The 24,238-nt window shown below is 44.5% G+C and overlaps 1 protein-coding gene across 2 annotated transcripts in view; it reads right to left on the reverse strand.

Moving 5' to 3' along the window:
* LOC122930385 (transient receptor potential cation channel subfamily V member 1-like) overlaps positions 1–24,238 on the reverse strand; it is a 109,835-nt gene that overhangs the window by 79,170 nt on the left and 6,427 nt on the right. For both annotated transcript variants that reach the window (XM_044283745.1, XM_044283744.1), the window contains exon 2: positions 16,403–16,700. In XM_044283745.1, coding sequence (XP_044139680.1) covers positions 16,403–16,626 — 224 coding nt within the window. In that variant the 5' untranslated portion in view covers positions 16,627–16,700. The remainder of the gene's footprint in view (positions 1–16,402; positions 16,701–24,238) is intronic.

A 24,238-nucleotide genomic window follows, 5' to 3' on the forward strand; every position in this document is an offset into this window, starting at 1 on the left:
GTACGATAATGGGTATGCAGGGAAGTAGCTAGGCCAGGATGCCAGAATTAGGGAGCAGGTCACTTCCTAAAGCGTCCTTAATCTTCGCCCTCACTCCTCAGCAACAGCTCACAAACTTGACATTTGGTTCACCCCTCCGGGAAACCATGAAGCCCCCTTCCGGAGGAATAACACATAGGGAAACGTCTTGCATACGTGCTGGGACAAACAACACCAACAGACCAGACATGTAACTACAACAAGACGTACAACACATCCTGAACCCAAACCCACACCGAACATACAACAAGTGAAGAAGGGTACAAGCCCTCAAGGACTGGGAAGGTTCACCTAGGAAAGGCGTAGAGCTCCATTACCAAACAAGGCTGGAGTACAACTGACTCCAGCCTGGAAGCCACAGGTAATATAAACCCCGTGGCCACAACCAGGACACACCTAAATCCCCACAAGCTAGATAATTAACACCTCTGGCACCAGACAGGGAAGGCCGAAGGAGAAAGGAGGAGGCAGTTACATGCTGAAACCACAACAGGATGCCGCTGGGAACAGCATGCACGGCAACCGTGTCACGGCGCACACCAAAGGCCGTGACACCTATGTCTTTACTTATTAAGATTGCTTCTAGCCAGACTGCCACACCTGCGTTAAAGTTTTCCGGCACCACCTGCAGGAGTTTACCGTATCCGGCCTAGCCAGATACTGCAGTGCACCAGCAGACCTCTCTGACTATAATGGTATCCGTCAGGGATATGGCCAATTTCAGCCATGAGTGCCGGGTTTCAGATGGGCAAAAATCAGTGTGTGCGCCCCATTGGATCCCATTATAGTCAATGAGGGGTGGACGGCTTTATCGACTAGGCCGGATATGGTGAACTCCGGCAGGCTGTTCCTCTGCTGGAACAACCTGCTGGATAGCGTTACTGCAGGTGGGGAACTAGTTTTATGTATTTCCATATCGACTGACAAAAAATATACTCTGTAGTCTAATCCTGCAGTCATATACCTTCCATCTGCCCCCTACTTAGTGCTAAACAGGGACAATTTAATAGAAAATGTGTTCCTGGTCAACAACCAAAGATGGTCCCTTTTGTACAATATCCAGATAACTACAACAACATTCCCCACAAGTACTGCCTGTTCATTGTATGCCGGTAAAATTGTACTAACGGCATACAATGAATACACTATAATAGCAAAGGGTTAATAGTAAAGTCACTGGTGGTCCAATACTAAGGTGTCCCCTAGGAAAAGGGGGCTCTGTGTAATCACCCAGCAGAGCCGTAACTACCATAGTGACAGACCATGCGACTGTTATGGGGCCCAGGGCAAGAGGGGGCCCAGTCTTAGTTCAGATTATCTCCTCTTCTGCTGGAGGTGAAAACTTGGTCAGGACTCTACCCTTTAAAGCAGGCATGCTCAACCTGTGGCCCTCTAGCTGTTGCAAAACTACAACTCCCAGCATGCCCGAACAGCAGGGCATTGTGGGATTTGTAGTTTTACAACAGCTGGAGGGCGGCAGGTTGAGCATGCATGCTCTAACGCTGGGTTCACACCTGAGCGTTCTGAAAGGAGCGCTCTGTATGCGCGATTGTACCAGCGTTTGCAATCGCGCATACAGAGACAAGCGAACGCCCATTGTCGCGCGTTCCCGAAAGTCTATGTACGGGAACGCGCGACAAGACGCCCCAAAGAAGCTCATGGACTTCTTGGGGCGTCGGGCGTTTTACAGCGCGATCGTACGCGCTGTAAAACGCCCAGGTGAGAACCATTCCCATAGGAAATCATTGGTTTCTCCTTGTTGAGCGTTTTACAGTGTGTAGGAACTCGCTGTAAAACGCTCAAGTGTGAACCCAGCGTAAAGGAACAACTTTTAGCTAATGAGTCAGTAGACAAATGGCCCAAGGGTCATTAAAAAGGGTTTAGGCAGAGACCCTTCTGTCCTGTGTGGGGGGCCTGGTTTGATCCTTGCTATGGGGTCCTTATGTACACCGCTGTCACCCAGTTTGCCACCTCGTAAAACCTGCATTGCTAAGAAATGTAGGTTATGAATGTAGTCTGACACCAGGCCAAATGTGAGACAGTTCAGAATTTGTTTCTAATCTATTACCATGAAGACATGTGAAGTGGTGTGAAGACATAAAAAAGTAAAATATGATATATTTAATTCAACCTCACATAAAAAACCTCAACTATATGCAGCGTCCCACATATGTGTGTAAAAGGGACACTTTAAACATCTGCCTATTTAGTTAATGTATTTGCAATGTATAGTATTTCCTATTTATCATGCTGGCATTGTGATTACACCTATTTACCCCTAGGTGGTGCTGTCATTACTTAGTGCTATAGAACGTGGACTTAAAGTAAATCGAATTATTCTTGCCTGTAAAGCTAAAGTACCAGAGAACTCCCTAACTGACAATTGACTAAACCTGATAAAAGGAATACTACCGAACCCATTTCTGAGTCATCACTCATGCCATGCAAATGAACTGTATTTGTACTGACTACCTGAAGACAATTGATTTAGTAAACGTTCAACTGATTATTATAACGGACTCCTTATTCTTACTACTACTCTCAACATTTTCACGAACACAGGGGCCCAGCCGCAAAAGCACCTTACACCCATTACTATCAAGGGCACCTCAACTTCCACCTGGCTGGCGTTTCCTGCAATAGAGAGTGCCCCAGAGGATTTAGTGCTGTCTTCCCCTTCACTGCACGTCGGCCCAGGGAGGCTCTGCTAACTGTGAGTACAAACAACTACTACCCCCATTCGGCACACCACCGTAAGACTCACTATCCCCTGTGGCCTGGTCGCCGCATATATGATGACAGAGGGTCCCTTTAGTGCAGGGGTTCACAACCTTTTCTGGTTGGGGGCCACATTGTCAGACTGAAGGAATCGCAAGGAAAATAAAAGTTAAAGGGGTATTACCAACTGAAATACTGTATTTATGGTGTATTGGACATACAGTATATGCAACGGGCGCCTCCCCCCAGGGCCCTCTCTATAACGCGTCCCAAGTGTAGGAATGCCGAGTGGTATAGTGCAGCCTAAAATGTCTCTTATTGTGTCGCGGTGCTTCTACCTGGATACTGCTGGACCCCAGGCTTTGGCTACGAAGCAAAAAATAGGGGGAATAATTGAGGGATAAAAGAATAACTTGAGTCCAGACCTTGAGATGAAGTTTAATGGCAGCTTTACTTTGAATTAATGTTCTCCAAAACAGTGTATAGGCTTTGTCTTGGTTCCAGCAGGCTTTAGCATTAAACCGGCAGGCAAACTTAACTCTATCTTTCTCTCACTCTGCTGTACTGACAGGCTGTATGGATGACTCAACTTCTTCTTGATGCTGCACTTCACTCTGTAGTCCGATTTATCTTCAGCTGAGGAACTAATCTCCTGGCTCTTGAGGTTTTAGGCTTTTGCCTCCATGACCAGCAGAGCTTAGGGTCCTCTGGCTGGCGTGGGCACTTCCAGCAGAGACGTGCCCCTGCACACCCTTCCCCTTCAAGGGAGTAAACCACACTGACTCTAACTGGTCCCCACTCTTCCTGAAGGAAGAAGAACAAGCCCACTTCTCTCCAAAGGGGGGTTAGAATGGCAAGTTCCATTCTCTCCAAGATAGCTCTGCTGTGTTTGCTGCACCTGCTGGTGGCCCAGGTACATTACATGAGCATAACTGTTGCAAACAGATTAAGAATGCACAGTGTAGCCTATTAGAGATAGTAGCAGGGTGCAGGATTGGTAACACCACTCTTACTATAAATGTCTGGTAAACCTCCAGGACTCCTATCTAATGGGAGAATCCATGAAAAATACACGTGAGCAGCCACAAGACATAGACATACCCGTCTGTTACCAGATGCCTGCTTCAATGAAAACTATTAGCAAAGTTGCTTCATTTTCCTTTTAGATACAAAAAGCACAAAACTAAAAATAGTTGGAAAGATCTCTTTGACGTAAAATGTAAGTAATCCTAGAGACATTGGGGGAGATTTATCAAACTGGCTTAGTTGCCCATAGCAACCAATCAGATTCCACCTTTCTTTTTTCACAGGTCCTTTGGAAAATGAAATGTGGAATCTGATTGGTTGCTATGGGCAACTAAGCCAGGTCTACTTTACACCATTTTGATAAATCTCCCCCATTGCATTTTCTTTAAACCTTAAAAAAAAGTAATGTCTAAATACATGATGTGGGCCTCCTAATTCTTCATCAGAAAATAAAGGAAGAATTTTGAAATGTTCTGCACAGAACAAGTCGTGTTTTGCAGCAAACTGTATTTATGACTCATCGTAACATTTGTAATGGCAACACAAAATCTACCTTACGAATAAATCTTTAAAAGCGTGTGTTATCTACTGCACAATCTGTAATACACATCATAAACAGCTCTAAAAAGTAATTACCGGAGCACGTCGACTGGAGCTCTGGTATCTCCTGATGTAGGCTTATTTTCCTCTTAATCCCTCTACCATTCTTTCCTGCTTCTCTGTCGGTCACTAGTCAGACCTTTAGGTGGCAAATTCAGCCACATATTGGTTGATGGTTCTCTTGGTGGGTATTTTAGAGGCTACTTACACAGGCCGAAGATTGTACCAATTATCAAGAACTAACATTCATATGAAAGCTCATTCCCAATAATTGCCCACGTTTATGGGCCAGCAAGTGCTCGGAAAATCCTTGATTGTTGGTCCTTGACATCTTCCCATGTAAGCAGGGATATGGTGCCATAAACAGTTAAACTAGCAGGTCGCGACGGGGATGAGCCTCACTAGCATCGCGGTAAACGCTAGGAAGGCTCGTTCCCATCGCGGCCTGCTATTGGCTGCCCCCCCCCCTGTCTGCAGATGTTTGATGCGCACGATGGGGAGATGCAGCGGCGGCCGTGTGGGCATCAGAAGCGACGCTGGTGCTGGGGGCGAGGTAAGTAGGATTGGTTGGATAACCCCTTTAATGTTTTACCAAATTGAAAATCTAACAATAGCTAAGTGTCAAAATAAGGGACATTTTAAGTGCTCTTTATGAAGTATCACTGTCCATGCACTTACTGCAGTTTCCTTAAGGGGTTGTCCAGTATTTATTTTTGTACATGTGCGGGAGAACAGGCAGTAGGCAAGTATGGCTTTCTCCACAGGTACAGCAGGCCAAGGGGCAGGTCAGCGGTGAGGCCTGGTATTGACTGACCCCCACCTTCGCCATCGCCAGATGTTGTGATCTGCATGTTGGGGAGATGCTGCAATGGCCATGGAAGGAAGGACACAGACATTGGGGACCAGGTAAGTATTCTCTGTATGAGGGGTCCGGGCTTGGGGGGGTTTACAAGTTTGGATAACCTCTTAAGGCAACCTATGCAGATGCCTAATATCCACTAGGTACAGGGTGGGGCAAAAATTAGGACTAAGGCTTCTTTCACACTGGCGTTAGGCTTGTTAGGGACCAGTCTGCCGGATCCGAACTAACGTTTGCAAACGTGTGCTGCCGGAAGTCTGCCCCTGCCCCATTCACTATAATGGGGACGGGCCAGAGATGTGACCGCGGCACAGCAAACATGTGGAGAGGCAGCCGGACAAAAACGGCAGAGTGCTTCCGGCAGCACACGTGTGCAAACGTTAGTACGTATCCGGCAGGCTGTTCCCCTGCCGGAACAGCCTGTCAGACGAGCCTAAGGCCAGTGTGAAAGAAGCCTAACTTTACTTACAATACTTGGATAATAACTGCCTGATAAGAATAACTTGGTTATCTTCTATATACTGGTAATGACAGTATATGTATAGAACAATATAGAAATATATAATTATATAATTATGTATATCATATACTGATTAAACATTTGAAGCTTTTTGTTTTTGGTGACCTTTATAGGAATGTGCAGTAGAAAGGTAGACATAGGGTTTTGTGTATGGATCTTTAATGATGTACCAGGGCATGCACAGTTTTATTAACCCCTTAGTGACCACACACTTTTTCTTTTTTTTTTTTATTGCATTCCAAGAGCTATACATTTTTAGTTTTTCATCAATGTACTTGAATGAGGTCTTATTTTTTGCAGGACACGTTATAGTTTTTAATGCACCGTTTTCAAGTTCATGTAATTATTGAGTAAAGCAAGCTGTTTAGTCAGTAAAAAGGCATTTAAGTTGTCACTAAGGGGTTAATGATGAGTAGTAGCACTGGAAATATAGACATCTATACTAAGGATAGGCTCACGATATGGTTTCAACAGGGTGTTTTTGCAGCATGCACAAGGAATTCTGCAAACCCTGTTCAGGTGAATGGGACATTCTTCAATAACAACCCTTATCATCTAGAGTGTCCCCAGGATTGGTGATAAATGTATGACTGCTGAAGGTCTAAATGCTTGGACCCCCCTCTGTCAAGACAACAGGGGTCCATGAGTCTTCAGTGTGAACGGATTGGTAGTGTGCACACATGGCCACCTCTCCATTCACTGTCTATATATCTCCGTCAGTCTCATAACCAGTGAAAGGAGAAGAGGTCACGTGGGAGCACTACTGCTCCATTCACAGTAGGGGACCCGGGAAACCCCATTCTCAGGTCCTGTGGATAGGTGATAAATGGTGTTCATGGGAAAACCCCTTTAAGAACTCAGAGTTATTTACAGAACCAGGCTTTCATATAAAATTGTTAAAAAAGGAAACAGTTGTATTTGAAAGGTCCTATCTAGTTCTGCAAATGGCTCAAGGTTCTAAATACATCATCACAGTTTTCCAGGAGCTGATGAGGAAGAACAGACATCATCACTTCATGTAGAGAAGTTGGACTTGCAACCATTGGTGATTAACATTACAAGACTGCACCATTATTACACTGCTTGTAGAGTTGAGCGAACACCTGGATGTTCGGGTTCGAGAAGTTCGGCCGAACTTCCCGGAAATGTTCGGGTTCGGGATCCGAACCCGATCCGAACTTCGTCCCGAAGAGCTAGAGGGCTGCAAAAGGCAGCAACATGTAGGTAAATCCCCTGCAAACAAATGTGGATAGGGAAATGAATAAAAATAAAAATAAAATAAATAAAAATTAACCAATATCAATTGGAGAGAGGTCCCATAGCAGAGAATCTGGCTTCACGTCACCCACCACTGTAACAGTCCATTGTCAGATATTTAGTCCCAGGCAGAGGAGAGAGGTCCCTTAACAGAGAATCTGGCTTCATGTCAGCAGAGAATCAGTCTTCATGTCATAGCAGAGAATCATGCTTCACGTCACCCAACACTGGAACAGTCCATTGTCAGATATTTAGGCCCCGGCACCCAGGCAGAGGAGAGAGGTCCCGTAACAGAGATTCTGGCTTCATGTCAGCAGAGAATCAGTCTGCATGTCATAGCAGAGAATCAGGCTTCACGTCAGCCACCACTGCAACAGTCCATTGGCATATATTTAGGCCCAGCACCCAGGCAGAGGAGAGAGGTCCCGTAACAGAGGATCTGGCTTCATGTCAGCAGAGAATCAGTCTGCATGTCATAGCAGAGAATCAGGCTTCACGTCAGCCACCAGTGCAACAGTCCATTGGCATATATTTAGGCCCAGCACCCAGGCAGAGGAGAGAGGTCCCGTAACAGAGAATCTGGCTTCATGTCAGCAGAGAATCAGTCTGCATGTCATAGCAGAGAATCAGGCTTCACGTCAGCCACCACTGCAACAGTCCATTGTCAGATATTTAGGCCCAGCACCCAGGCAGAGGAGAGAGGTCCCGTAACAGAGGATCTGGCTTCATGTCAGCAGAGAATCAGACTGCATGTCATAGCAGAGAATCAGGCTTCACGTCAGCCACCACTGCAACAGTCCATTGGCATATATTTAGGCCCAGCACCCAGGCAGAGGAGAGAGGTCGCGTAACAGAGAATCTGTCTTCATGTCAGCAGAGAATTAGTCTGTATGTCATAGCAGAGAATCAGGCTTCACGTCAGCCACCACTGCAACAGTCCATTGGCATATATTTAGGCCCAGCACCCAGGCAGAGGAGAGAGGTCCCGTAACAGAGAATCTGTCTTCATGTCAGCAGAGAATTAGCAGGTACAGGCATTAGTCAATTGGGTGGCCGACAGTGGATCCAGCACGTTCACATTATCTCCCACCCAGTCTTCTGCAGAAAGCGCACAGATGGCGCCTGAAAACCAACCCCATCAGTCTGTCACATCACCCCCATGCATACCAGGGAAACTGTCTCAGCCTCAAGTTATGCAGCAGTCTCTTATGCTGTTTGAAGACTCCGCTGGCAGGGTTTCCCAAGGGCATCCACCTAGCCCTTCCCCAGCGGTGGAAGACATAGAATGCACTGACGCACAACCACTTATGTTTCCTGATGATGAGGACATGGGAATACCACCTCAGCATGTCTCTGATGATGACGAAACACAGGTGCCAACTGCTGCGTCTTTCTGCAGTGTGCAGACTGAACAGGAGGTCAGGGATCAAGACTGGGTGGAAGACGATGCAGGGGACGATGAGGTCCTAGACCCCACATGGAATGAACGTCGTGCCACTGACTTTCACAGTTCGGAGGAAGAGGCAGTGGTGAGACCGAGCCAACAGCGTAGCAAAAGAGGGAGCAGTGGGCAAAAGCAGAACACCAGCCGCCAAGAGACTCCGCCTGCTACTGACCGCCGCCATCTTGGACCGAGCACCCCAAAGGCAGCTTCAAGGAGTTCCCTGGCATGGCACTTCTTCAAACAATGTGCTGACGACAGGACCCGAGTGGTTTGCACGCTGTGCCATCAGAGCCTGAAGCGAGGCATTAACGTTCTGAACCTTAGCACAACCTGCATGACCAGGCACCTGCATGCAAAGCATGAACTGCAGTGGAGTAAACACCTTAAAAACAAGGAAGTCGCTCAGGCTCCCCCTGCTACCTCTTCTGCTGCTGCCGCCTCGGCCTCTTCTGCTGCTGCCGCCTCGGCCTCTTCTGCTGCTGCCGCCTCGGCCTCTTCTGCTGCTGCCGCCTCGGCCTCTTCCTCCGCCTCTGGAGGAACGTTGGCACCTGCCGCCCAGCAAACAGGGGATGTACCACCAACACCACCACCACCTCCGTCACCAAGCGTCTCAACCATGTCACACGGCAGCGTTCAGCTCTCCATCTCACAAACATTTGAGAGAAAGCGTAAATTCCCACCTAGCCACCCTCGATCCCTGGCCCTGAATGCCAGCATTTCTAAACTACTGGCCTATGAAATGCTGTCATTTAGGCTGGTGGACACAGACAGCTTCAAACAGCTCATGTCGCTTGCTGTCCCACAGTATGTTGTTCCCAGCCGCCACTACTTCTCCAAGAGAGCCGTGCCTTCCCTGCACAACCAAGTATCCGATAAAATCAAGTGTGCACTGCGCAACGCCATCTGTAGCAAGGTCCACCTAACCACAGATACGTGGACCAGTAAGCACGGCCAGGGACGCTATATCTCCCTAACTGCACACTGGATAAATGTAGTGGCAGCTGGGCCCCAGGCGGAGAGCTGTTTGGCGCACGTCCTTCCGCCGCCAAGGATCGCAGGGCAACATTCTTTGCCTCCTGTTGCCACCTCCTCCTTCTCGGCTTCCTCCTCCTCTTCTTCCACCTGCTCATCCAGTCAGCCACACACCTTCACCACCAACTTCAGCACAGCCCGGGGTTAACGTCAGCAGGCCATTCTGAAACTCATATGTTTGGGGGACAGGCCCCACACCGCACAGGAGTTGTGGCGGATTATAGAACAACAGACCGACGAGTGGTTGCTGCCGGTGAGCCTCAAGCCCGGCCTGGTGGTGTGCGATAATGGGCGAAATCTCGTTGCAGCTCTGGGACTAGCCGGTTTGACGCACATCCCTTGCCTGGCGCATGTGCTGAATTTGGTGGTGCAGAAGTTCATTCACAACTACCCCGACATGTCAGAGCTGCTGCATAAAGTGCGGGCCGTCTGTTCGCACTTCCGGCGTTCACATCCTGCCGCTGCTCGCCTGTCTGCGCTACAGCGTAACTTCGGCCTTCCCGCTCACCGCCTCATATGCGACGTGCCCACCAGGTGGAAGTCCACCTTGCACATGCTGGACAGACTGTGCGAGCAGCAGCAGGCCATAGTGGAGTTTCAGCTGCAGCACGCACGGGTCAGTCGCACTGCGGAACAGCACCACTTCACCACCAATGGCTGGGCCTCCATGCGAGACCTGTGTGCCCTGTTGCGCTGTTTCGAGTACTCCACCAACATGGCCAGTGGCGATGACGCCGTTATCAGCGTTACAATACCACTTCTATGTCTCCTTGAGAAAACACTTAGGGCGATGATGGAAGAGGAGGTGGCCCAGGAGGAGGAGGAGGAGGAGGAAGAGGGGTCATTTTTAGCACTTTCAGGCCAGTCTCTTCGAAGTGACTCAGAGGGAGGTTTTTTGCAACAGCAGAGGCCAGGTACAAATGTGGCCAGCCAGGGCCCACTACTGGAGGACGAGGAGGACGAGGATGAGGAGGAGGTGGAGGAGGATGAGGATGAAGCATGGTCACAGCGGGGTGGCACCCAACGCAGCTCGGGCCCATCACTGGTGCGTGGCTGGGGGGAAAGGCAGGACGATGACGATACGCCTCCCACAGAGGACAGCTTGTCCTTACCCCTGGGCAGCCTGGCACACATGAGCGACTACATGCTGCAGTGCCTGCGCAACGACAGCAGAGGGTCCACTAGCACCACCACGACCATGTCCACGTCCGCGTCCCTTACTAGATATTTTCCTCATTGTTATCGTTCACGACAACAACAAAAATATTATTTGGCCCAATGTATTGAATTCAAATTCAGCTGAATATAAATTTGAGGCCTAGTATTTAGGTGCTGGGTGACAGGTATGGGTTTACTGACAGAATTAGACTTGGAAATGCACAGTAGCGGGTGTGTGAAGTTATTCTGAATGACCCTATGTGCACCTTCAATATGATATACCCTTTTAGGGATAGATTTCAAATAGCTCTGATACGGCAGAAACCACTAAATTATGAAATTGCTGAATTGGGAATTGTATTTTAACCCAGAACAAAAAATGTGCTTGAACGGACACTAAATAACTTGCCCAGCTACAGCAGTAACGACAGATTTAGCTGGATATAAATTTGAGGCCTAGTATTTAGGCGCTGGGTGACAGGTATAGATTTACTGACAGAATTAGACTTGGAAATGCACAGTAGCGTGTGTGTGAAGTTATTCAGAATGACCCTATCAGCACCTTGATTCTGATATACCCTTTTAGGGATGTATTTAAAGTAGTCCTGATACAGCAGAAACCACTAAATTAGGAAATTGCTAAATTGGGAATTGTATTTCAACCCAGAACAAAAACGGTGCTTTGACGGACACTAAATGACTTGCCCAGCCACAACAGTACAGCAGTAACGACAGATTTAGCAGGATATAAATTTGAGGCCTAGTATTTAGGCGCTGGGTGACAGGTATAGGTTTACTGACAGAATTAGACTTGGAAATGCACAGTAGCGGGTGTGTGAAGTTATTCTGAATGACCCTATGTGCACTTTGAATATGATATACCCTTTTTGGGATAGATTTTAAATAGCTCTGATACAGCAGAAACCACTAAATTTTGAAATTGCTAAATTGGGAATTGTATTTCAACCCAGAACAAAAAATGTGCTTGAACGGACACAAAATAACTTGCCCAGCTACAGCAGTAACGACAGATTTAGCTGGATATAAATTTGAGGCCTAGTATTTAGGCGCTGGGTGACAGGTATGGGTTTACTGACAGAATTAGACTTGGAAATGCACAGTAGTGGGTGTGTGAAGTTATTCTGAATGACCCTATGTGCACCTTCAATATGATATACCCTTTTAGGGATAGATTTCAAATAGCTCTGATACAGCAGAAACCACTAAATTTTGAAATTGCTAAATTGGGAATTGTATTTCAACCCAGAACAAAAAATGTGCTTGAACGGACACTAAATAACTTGGCCAGCTACAGCAGTAACGACAGATTTAGCTGGATATAAATTTGAGGCCTAGTATTTAGGCGCTGGGTGACAGGTATAGATTTACTGACAGAATTAGACTTGGAAATGCACAGTAGCGTGTGTGTGAAGTTATTCTGAATGACCCTATGTGCATCTTGAATATGATATACCCTTTTAGGGATAGATTTCAAATAGCTCTGATACAGCAGAAACCACTAAATTATGAAATTGCTAAATTGGGAATTGTATTTCAACCCAGAACAAAAACTGTGCTTGGACGGACACTAAATAACTTGCCCAGCCACAGCAATTTAGCAGGATATAAATTTGAGGCCTAGTATTTAGGCGCTGGGTGACAGGTATAGATTTACTGACAGAATTAGACTTGGAAATGCACAGTAGTGGGTGTGTGAAGTTATTCTGAATGACCCTATGTGCACCTTCAATATGATATACCCTTTTAGGGATAGATTTCAAATAGCTCTGATACAGCAGAAACCACTAAATTATGAAATTGCTGAATTGGGAATTGTATTTCAACCCAGAACAAAAAATGTGCTTGAACGGACACTAAATAACTTGCCCAGCTACAGCAGTAACGACAGATTTAGCTGGATATAAATTTGAGGCCTAGTATTTAGGCGCTGGGTGACAGGTATAGATTTACTGACAGAATTAGACTTGGAAATGCACAGTAGCGTGTGTGTGTGAAGTTATTCTGAATGACCCTATGTGCACCTTGAATATTATATACCCTTTTAGGGATAGATTTCAAATAGCTCTGATACAGCAGAAACCACTAAATTATGAAATTGCTAAATTGGGAATTGTATATCAACCCAGAACAAAAAATGTGCTTTGACGGACACTAAATAACTTGACCAGCCACACCAGTAACGACAGATTTAGCTGGATATAAACTTGAGGCCTAGTATTTAGGCGCTGGGTGACAGGTATACGTTTACTGACAGAATTAGACTGGGATATGGCCAAAAAATAACCACACTATTGATGGTTAAATGCACTTGGTGTGACAGCTTGACCAACCACACTACTGAGGGTTAAATGCACTTGGTGACAGGCGCAGCTTGCCCCTGATGTAGTATATGGCCAAAAAATAAACAGACTATTGCTGGTTAAATGCACTTGGTGTGACAGCTTGACCAACCACACTACTGAGGGTTAAATGCACTTGGTGACAGGCGCAGCTTGCCCCTGATGTAGTATATGGCCAAAAAATAAACAGACTATTGCTGGTTAAATGCACTTGGTGTGACAGCTTCACCCTGATGTAGGATTTAGCCCAAAAACAACCACACCATTGAGGGTTAAATGCACTTGGTGACGGGCGCAGCTTGCCCCTGATGTAGTATATGGCCAAAAAATGAACAGACTATTGCTGGTTAAATGCACTTGGTGTGACAGCTTGACCAACCACACTACTGAGGGTTAAATGCACTTTGTGACGGGCGCAGCTTGCCCCTGATGTAGTATATGGCCAAAAAATAAACAGACTATTGCTGGTTAAATGCACTTGGTGTGACAGCTTCACCCTGATGTAGGCTTTAGCCAAAAAACAACCACACCATTGAGGGTTAAATGCACTTGGTCGCAGCTTGTGCTGGCGCACCACAAGACACAAAATGGCCGCCGATCACCCCAGAAAAAAGTGACTGACAAACGGTCTGGGCAGCCTAAAAACAGTGAGCAATTGAGTATCAGCAGCTCAATGATCCACAGCTGCAGATCGATCACTGGATGGAGTCTTTTGGAGGAGTTAATCTGCCTAATCTCGCCCTACTGTCGCAGCTGCAACCTCTCCCTACGCTAATCAGAGCAGAGTGACGGGCGGCGCTATGTGACTCCAGCTTAAATAGAGGCTGGGTCACATGGTGCTCTGGCCAATCACAGCCATGCCAATAGTAGGCATGGCTGTGATGGCCTCTTGGGGCAAGTAGTATGACGCTTGTTGATTGGCTGCTTTGCAGCCTTTCAAAAAGCGCCAAGAAAGCGACGAACACCGAACCCGGACTTTTACGAAAATGTCCGGGTTCGGGTCCGTGTCACGGACACCCCAAAATTCGGTACGAACCCGAACTATACAGTTCGAGTTCGCTCATCCCTAACTGCTTGTCATCCACCCACTAATTTTTATCCTCTTTCAAAAACAAGCTTCTTTGATCAGAAGATGGTGGTCATGGAAACATGTCATAGGCCTATATCCCCTATTCTGTGGCTACTTTAGAGGCAGAAACAAAACTTGACAACAGCACTATGTACATAGTAGGTCATCCACAATATCCATATCAACCAAGCCATCTACCTGTTTAATATAGTCAAATATCATCATGCATCATATGATGTTTTTTAATATATGGGTTGCTCAATTTATGTTCCTTTTATGTGCTGACAGTAGCTCTATAGCCATCTACAGTACTCTGACTACAAGAAGAAGAGAAAGAACCAGCTTTCTTGGGCCCATGGCCACCACCACAATCACTTTCCTCTTTTATCAGGCAACCCCCCAAGTAGGCCTAATTGTTTAAGGGCCATCTGCTACATACAAATCGATTCCTGTCAAACAGGTGACATTCCCAAACTATGGAGCACATTTGGATAATTACTCAATGTCCCCTCATACCCGATATCTAATGGATTATCAGTTACTTTGTTTCTGAGAAACGTTAATACAGATAATTGCCCCACCCAACCCCCTTCCAATGTTGCCCTAGGCCCAGGGTTACTGATATCACAGGCGGTGTCCTATTTTACATGCTACCGAGGATCACTGACGAAATGCTAATACCTGGATAATGGAATCTTAAGCCATATTCATCACTGTAATATTTGCATCCTGTAAGCTGAGTACAGGCACAACCCCATGAACAAACGACATAATCCATAGCTTATTTCTTCACCATAGAACACCACACATAAAGAATATAGTTTGGGAATATCGAATAAAGATAAACAACCCCACCACCACATGCAGTTCTTCACATAGTCATAATTTTTTATGTTCACTTAAGATATAGGAAGAAAGATTTAGAAATGAAGGGTTAATGCAGGCCATGTCATGTGACAAGTTTTGGCTGCCACCAGTACAGAGTTTTTCAAATTGTGGCTGTAACCATGGATTTTGTTTTGTGGGTCAGGGAAGGATCTTATATCAGCAATAAAAGGGGAGATGGAGTAGAAACATGTAATTTATGGGCTGTCAGTAAATTCACGCAGCCCAAAGTGCAAGAATAAAACCAAGGCAACCAAGCTTACATTTCTAATACCATGTTGTCACTTCTGAAAATTACAAGCTTGTGAATTAAAGTTTTTTGGGTATTTAAAGGGTTTCTGTCACCCCACTAAACCTTTTTTTTTGCTTACTTATAATCCCTACACTGCGATTTATGGCTACATAATCTAATTAATCATTTTGGTCCTGTAGATTTTGTTAAAAACATGCTTTTAAAATATGCAAATTACCTTGCTACCAGCAAGTAGGGTTGCTACTTAATCTAATTAAGATTTTTTCTCACATTTAAGCTAAAAAAAGCCTGAGTGCAAATTGGAAACTAATTAAGAAACTTTAACGTTTTTCTACTTTTAGTTTAAGAAAAACTGCATTGGTTCCTTCGTGAGATTAGTTGTACAATATAATACATACTGAGAATTTTTGTTATATTTTTATACCTTTTCCAACAGTTGCACATATTTAATTCTGGCTCCATTTTCGTGTCAATCAGGTCAAACTTCACCACCAGAGGTCAACCTACAACATTGGGGTCTCAAATGACTTTATCCATGGGCCACTTAGTCTACTCAATGTCGTATTTTAAGGTCATTCTTGACATGGAAAGGCAAGCCAGTGAGCACAGTATTTTTTTTTTTTTACTTATCCCCCGATCAATATTACAAAGGATAACATGGTGCACAGCCATTTCGCTCCTGCAAATAGAGGATATAGAACTCATAGGACTACAGTAGGGTCCCAGTATTCATTAGGACTCCCACAAACTAGTGATATATCTATCACTACATTTTGCTACACTCACCTTTTTATGGGAGGTTTCCTTGAGGAGATCCTTAAGGGGTGGGGCTCACCAGGAATTAATATTAAGGGGGCTGACAGGACATTCACCATGGATGCTGGGTGCTTCAGAAGGTACCAACATACCAGTCTACCTTGGTTGAGGTATTCAGATACAGGTTTTAGACAGAGAACTGATCGTGGCACCAGGTGAAGAAAACACTAGCTACAGCTCTGAGGCTTACCAGGAAAGTGGATAAGACTTGTTTCAGTGTTCACTGGACCATATTGGACCATACCATTAAACAATGAAGACCATTGTTCACTGGACAATATGGACTATATTGGACCATACTATTAAAAAATGAAGACAACCAACATCATTATTCAGATATGCCAAAAAGACAACAGATAAACTTACTTGCTACCATTTCCTTGTAATGTCCCCAAAAAATCAAGATTAAAGCCAATATTTGGAGGAATATTGTCATTTTCTTTCTGCAGTGCTGAATCCATTGGAGGTTTTGCTTCTCTCTTTCCATCTTTTTCTCCTTTCTCAAAGGCAGCAAGTGAGTCCTTGTCATGAGCCTCTAAGGAGAACCTACGCCTAGGAGAGTCGGCGTCTTCAGAGTCCGAATTAGACATGGTGTATTCTAGACGTGCAGCAATATGTCTAGAATTATCCTGGCAGAAAAGCAATCCACATCTGCTGCTAATACCTGTGGCACAAAACAATGTTTAAGTTAGATGAAGATGGGACAATGACACTGCAGCAGTTCTGTTTACCCACTACCTGTGAGTCACCTGCAGGAACAGCAGCTGTTAGGTGTATACATAAGCAAATCGACAGTAGTACGTCTTCATAACCACATATATATATAGAACGCCAAGGTTTGATTTCATTGCTGGTTGGTTGCTCTACTGTGCACTATGTGTGTTTATTAAATTATTCAATTAAAGTGAACCTAGCACTAGGTTTGGAGCCATTGCACCACCAGCATATCATTGGGCACCTGGAGTAAGTATTCCAAACCTGTCCATATCAAAACCAGACATTTCTGTATTTTGCTTAGAAAAAGAATAACTTATCAGAGAGGAGTCGAGGACTCATATCTGCATGTGCAAGGTAAAGCTGAGGACAGTGCACCTTGCTTCACTCAGTATGCCATTTATTTCACTAAGAAATAAAGAAACCACCAGTTTTGATAAGGACAGGCTTGGATCACGAAACCTCAGCTGCACTACAACATGCTGGACTGGTGGCTTAGTCGTTCCAATCCTACAGAGCTACAGTAGGTAAGTAACAGGTTTCGTTTAAAGCAATGCTCTTAAAGGTATTGTCCATTTTATGTGAAAGATCTCCTGAGGATAAGCTGATCTTTGGCTATGACTAGTGGGGGGCTCAAGGGGCATGTTCCCATCTAGCTCAGTGCCAAGATAAGAAGCAAGATGCCACACTGCCTGATGAGAATTTTATGATACAGGGCAAGGAAACAATATTTTCCCCTGGAGAAGGAAGGGCTAGTTATGACTCAAAGCTTATCAGTAGGTGATCGCAGCTGGGATCACCAGTGATCAGCTAAACCCAGCTTCCAGTGTGGAAGTCCTGTAAAGCATTGTAACAGGAGACATAAAGCATTACACAGTTTTTATTTAAAATCTTTGGACACCTGTCACATGTAAATAAAATGATGTTTATATATGTTAATGGGAACTATGAGTTAAAAAAAATTGCACTAAAGACGCATTTCCACAGTGCCAGCAAGCAGGCAATTATCGGGAAGGGACCATTTCTTCTTGATAACTGCTTGCTCTTCTTTATATACTCCTCTAATGTATGAGGATGAACAGTCGTTACTGCTATTACTCGTCCTCATACAGATTAATTGTTTCAGGGTAGCAGTGTGATGTTTAGATTTACAACCTGCTGCCCAGAAATGATTAAGGTGTCCACATCAAAGATCATTTCATCTGATGAACAAGCATTTTGCTCATTCATAGGCCAATACGAGTGTATTACTGTAGTGCAGCGGCGGCATGAAGCGCACGGCGTCATAGCAACCAATGGCGCCGTGCGCTCCTGCTCTCAAGAGGAGTCCAGGCCGTGTTACCACGGACCACTCTCGGCCGCGGAACACGGCCGTGTGCATGAGGCCATAGGGTGATCTGTGGCACCAACATGAGTCAATTATCGGGAACGAGCATTCGCACAAACGTTCATTCCTGATAATCAGTAGTGTTGAGCGCGAATATTCGAATTACGAATTTTAATCGCCAATATCGGCACTTCGAGAATTCGTGAATATTTCGAATATATAGCACTATATTCAAAATATTCACGAATTCTCGAAGTGCCGATATTGGCGATTAAAATTCGTAATTCGAATATTCGCGCTCAACACTACTGATTATCAGTAGAATATTTGTCATTTTTTTCTATCTGAAGTCATGATTCCTCCCTGCTTAAGTTGCTTGTGGGCCAATGACTCATTGTCCCACAAGCAAGAAACAGGGAGAAATGATGTGTTCAGATGGAAAAAATGATGAATATTCGAAAAAGGAATGTATAGCATTATATTCTATAGTGCTATATATTTGTTTTTGACCCACGCCTGTATTGATATATTATGCATATTATGCAATCATTACCTTGCCGATTTTCAAGTAAAAAAAAAGAATGTAGAATATAACGAATATTCGAATTTGCAAATATTCGACGAATATTCTACAAAATATTTGCGAAATATCACGAATTTGAATATGACCCCTGCTGCTCATCACTAATAATCAGACCATATAAGTCCAGTCATACATTGTGGATGTGAGGTCTGTGTGCCCAGGTTGCTGCTGCCTTCACTAGGTCTAATGTCTCATTCACAGCTTAATTTCTGGACTGATCTACCCTTCTACAGCTCATGAAAGATCTCTTGTCCCTTTGACATTGATGCTTGCAGTGTGTGATTCCCCTACCACACCACAAAAGATAGTAGATGTCCTGTGTTTCACCGTATCTTGCGGATTGCGGATCCATTGTTGCGGTCTGCAACACAGGCACCACGGCCCCACGGTCGTGTGCATGATGAGGTGACCCCATTGACAAAAGCTTGGATGCTATTCTCTCCATCTCTTATGCCAAGGATAAAATATTAACAAACCCCAAGCAGTGAGAAGTTTTCAGGTAACCTGAGAATATAAGCGTACATAAAGTGGGATCCTGGACTTCTACTTTATTTAGAATTTAGAAATACTTCCAATTAAGTCCTAAAAAGTATCCAAATGGCAACACAACATAAAAGCAATTGGTTTCCAATGCATCCTAATGCAGAAAAAAGAGACACCATGTTCTCTTCCCCTTTGGCCTTGTCAGCTGACAGGATGCTGTCATGAATCCATTCAGTAGTACTAACATGTGAGGTCATGGTCTTTGAGAAGTAATTATTCACTTGCCAAAATGGAAACCTGAATTTTATCCAAAGTTACAGAGCAGGATATACAGGAAGTGACTGTCATCTTGTGAACTCATACATGTGGCTTTAGTCCATGTTGTAGTTTTTTTTATTTTTATGGAAAACTAGCACAAAGGAAATGTGGAATTTTCCCTATAGTATTTCTGTACTTCGGGTTATATAAAAGATTAAAAAAAAATATTCAGCTTATAAGATTCCTGGGAATAATACATGTCTTTCTCACTAGTTTTCATAAATATCCCTCACTGGATGAGAATTATAAAAATGAGTGCAAACTAAAAAATAGAGAATATAGCTCTCATTTTTGGTGGACATTTTGAAAATGAGGACGAGGACTTGACTGGATGACAAGAGCTCAGGTCAATATGCCCCATTTGGGTAAATGGACTGCATACAGTGTTCAGCCCTGCTCCCCTCCATTGCACTACAGCTCATCTTTGTGTCTCATGGAAGGCCATTAATCGTAATGATATATTCCAGGGAAAATGCATGCCTAGACATGGCTTCTCCTGGTGATGGCGCGATGCTGGGTTGAGAACCTGGACACACACAGCGATCAGCCAGTTGCCATCTTTAGGGAATCTGTCACCTATTTGAGGCTGCATAAAGTAGGGACTGAGATCCTGATTATAGCCAGGGGCATAGCTATAGGGGGTGCAAAGCTAGCAGTCGCAATCGGGCCCAGGAGCCTGAAGGGGCCCAAAGACCCTTGTGCCACATAAGAAGACACTGGTAGATTTTGCACTAGGGCCCATAATTTTCAAGTTACTCCTCTGGCTGAAGGGAAGGGGTTAGGTCAAAAATTTGGCAAGGAGGGGACGGGGCACGCTGTTTCAATTTTTGCCTCAAGCAGCAGGAAGCTATATGCTTCCCTGCCACTTGCCACAAACCATTGAGGGAGGGGGGCCCAAACTGAACTCTTGCACCAGGGCCCATGAGCCTTTAGATAAGCCCCTGACTATAGCAATGTGTTACTTACATGTCAATGTGCACAGGTTTTTATAAAATAGGTAGCAGTCCTCATATTCATGAGAGGTGGGCTTCTCTCTCCCTCCCTCCTACCAGTGATTGACAGCTCTCTCCCAATTACTGTGCATAGGGAGAAAGCTGTCAATCAGCAGAAGTGCCGAATTCAGCTTGTGAACACAAAAGACTCCAGAGCGTGCACACATCATTGAGAGGGCTCAGGCAATTGGCTCATGCTGCAGCTGGTAAACAGTGATTTTTTTTTTTAAACTGCTGCATACTGACAAGTGACAACACAGCTATACTCGGGGAAAGGTGAGCATGGCTTAAAGGATAACTGTCATATTTACATTTAAAAAAAAATATATTTTAGCATATGTTACTGCTGCAGCAGCATTATGCATAAAGCAATCTTTAGTTCCTTCACTTAACACTGTTTTCCTTGAGTTTTAACTTTTAGTTACGGCTGTTTTGAATCCTACATTATGAGGACCTTCTCAAGATGGCTCCTCTGCCAGTTCTCTGAGGCCAAAACTGCATTCCCTCAGGTCACATACAAACTTGCTGTAGCCAGCAGCTTTCTGCCAGCCAATCAGATTGGATTACTGAGAGACATGCCTCCTCACTCTGAAGCCTAATGCAGGCATGCAGTGTGAAGGACCGCCCCTCTGTCTTCCTAGCCAGAGACAGATGAGCCATAGCAACGGTCTTTCAAGGGAGCAGTGGAAAGGGACAGGAGACATTAATGAAAGCTGTTATTATAAGGTAATTACAGATCTTTTGGCAACCATTGACAGACTAACTCAGGTTTACATCCCTAGCTCTAATAAACTAGCAAATAAATAAAAAATTACAGTTATCCTTTAAAGGGGCTGTGCAGGCAATATATATTGATGACCTATCCTCATGATAGGTCATCAATATCTGATCTGCGGACTTCTGACACCCGGCACCTCCTATTCATTACATGGCCCGTCGTCTTCAAAGTCTTGCTCCATTCACCTGAATGGAGCGAGTAATTGTAATTACACTGTGCCGCCGCTGCAAAGGAGACGACGTGCAGTGTAGGCTAAAGCTACATGGCAACATGTGTCGCGCAACATTTTCTGTAATGATAAAGTCAATGGTGTTGCACTGCGACATGCTGCATGCTGCGACGCGATAGTTGCTCAGAAATCCAACTTGGATGAATATTTTACCACTGTCGTGTCACAGTCGCAGCATGTCGTTTGTCACGTGTTGCCGTGTATCTCTAGCCTAATGAAGAGGAAGCAGCGCTTGCATGGAGAGCCACCTCCTCTTCAAACAGCTGATTGGTAGAGGTGCCGGGTGTCAGACACCTGCCAATCACATATTGATGACCTATCCTAAAGATAGGTCATCAATATTTATTGCCTGCACAAATTCTTTAACATGTGACATTTTGCACAAAGTAAAAGCCAACCAATAGTTGGTATAAAGTTAATAAAAAGTGCCTATCCTTGCAACTAATTTATCATCCAGTCTGAGCCTCTGATAAATTTGACACATCTTTAGACTGCCTACATTTTACACAGAATTAGTAAATTTGGGCCAGTATTCTGTGCCGAAATGTTGGCACAAAAATGGTACATCTTAAGCCAACCCAATTTTTTTTTCTGAGTCATGTTTCTTTTCTCCTCAACCACACTCCCTCAACAGGCAAGGTGCCGTGGATTATTATTTTGGCTTACTTGCTTCATAAATATGTTTAAAATGAAATAAGTCAAATTGTGCCAAAAATGCTGGAAAGATGATTTAAAGTATTATGTTTGTGAAGGTTCTCAGTAGTAAAAACTCAGAGCAACTTTTTTTCTTGAAGACATTTCAATAGTCACTTGACTGGCTTTCTCAATTAGAATGGCTTGTATGAGTATTCTCCTGCATTAAATACTGGTGATTTATACAGACCAGTAACTGCTGTTTGACTCCCACCATTGTCTGGATCACAAACTGGGGGGTCATCAAAACCCTACACCACCACTAAGATAAGGAAATTCAAACACCTCAAGGGGGTTCTTAAAACCTGCGGGTATCCAGACTGGGATTTTGTTAAAGCTGAGAAAAGAAGATTCAAGATTGCCAGTGAAGGTGCGAAGCAAGACAGAAGGAAGAACGTGGTTCTTTTTGTAGTGTCCCACTAGGTAGGGGTGGGCACTACACGAGGGTCAATTGGTGTGCGCGTTACTCCTACTCACAAGGGACAGAAATGTTATATTTAATTGTGCATTTAATGTATTTTCTAATGTGTTTTTATATGCAATGTTCCCCTGTATGATGCAATAGCAGGCCTAGTTGGGTGTAGTTAGACATCCCAGATACTAGAGGGAGATAGGGAGCCCCTAGTATAAATGTCCAGGCCCAGACAGGGAGAGTTAGTGCAGAGTCAGGAGTCTGAGAAGACAGAGGTTAGAAAGCCTTCTCCTGACATGCAGCTTGATAGCCCTGGCAGCTAGCTATGACCAGGAGGCTAGTGAGGAGACCTAGCCTGCCTGAAGCCAAGAGAGCCTTAGTTAGCTCTGAAGACACCCCAGTAGCAGGACAGAACCTCCTGGGAGAAACCCACAGTCATCCACCAGACAAGTAAGGACATCCCAGGGAAAGATAAGTAACCCTGATGGGCAGATGCATTAGAAAGTAAAGCAAGGATTTAATACCAGAGGAAGATATATATTTACCAAGGATTTAAGCCACCATTTAGGCATCCGGGCCTTGGGATAGAAAGCCAGACAGGAGTTCTAGAAAGAACAGTGTACACTATTTCTGAGGAAAGGTACAACCTGATTCTGAGTGCATTGTGAATTTACCCTCTGAGTATCTTGCATAATTAATACCTGCCATTTTGTGGAGAAAGCCTACTTGTGAAGCTGTGATTTAAAGGAATGTGTTACCATCTGATGTACAAAGTTGGACTGTTTAGTAAAGCAACGTTTGGTTCACTATACCACCTGTGTACCTCACTTATTCCAACTATCAACCGATGTGCCACCGTCAAAGGCACTGGCGTCACGAACCTTAAAGGGACCTTGCCCCAGGCACTCAAAATACCCGTAACATCCAGGGCACCTCATCCACCATCAGGCCTGGTCCCTACATACAGAGTGTGCCCCAGAGGAACCGTGTCTACCTCTCCTTCACTGCCACATGCCTGCCCAGGGTTCTCCAATACAGTGAGCAACCCTCGATTGCCCATAACCGTGACCTCACTTCGCTATATCCTGCAGGTCTGGCGTGTTGCATTTTGTACATAGCTGAGGTGTCTGAAAAACACCTTACCTCCATGACTGAAGCATGAGCCACCAGTATTTAATGCAGGAGAACACTGATGATTAGAGAACTTCTTCAAGACAAAAAATACAAGTCCAGTTGCTCTGACTTTTTAATACTTCTTTAAATCATTAAAGGTTCATTCTTCCCCGTCGTTCACATGTACATACCAAGAAGGTTCTATATACAGAATTACAATAAATTGTGCAGTAAATTTTACTATATAGCAGTAACAGCAGTATGAAAAGTATGAGAAAAACTCATAGAACTTGACAGAACGATCATTTTACTTTTGTAGAATATAGAAGCACCACGCCTTTTGTGCAATATTCCCATTTTTCTTTTAAAATCTGTTGCACATATTTTCCATAAATGCAGGCTACATGAATTTTTTCTAAAAGGTCAGTGACTCAGGCCTTTCCTGTGCCATAGATGCGTGTCTGGCATGCAATGGAATGTATCCAGAAAGGTGTACAGCATGACAAATTCATTGTTTTCTTTCCACAGTCCATCTAACATGGAAACAGATATTTTATGCA

Source organism: Bufo gargarizans, chromosome 3 (genome assembly GCF_014858855.1).
Source record: "Bufo gargarizans isolate SCDJY-AF-19 chromosome 3, ASM1485885v1, whole genome shotgun sequence".
Taxonomy (NCBI): domain Eukaryota; kingdom Metazoa; phylum Chordata; class Amphibia; order Anura; family Bufonidae; genus Bufo; species Bufo gargarizans.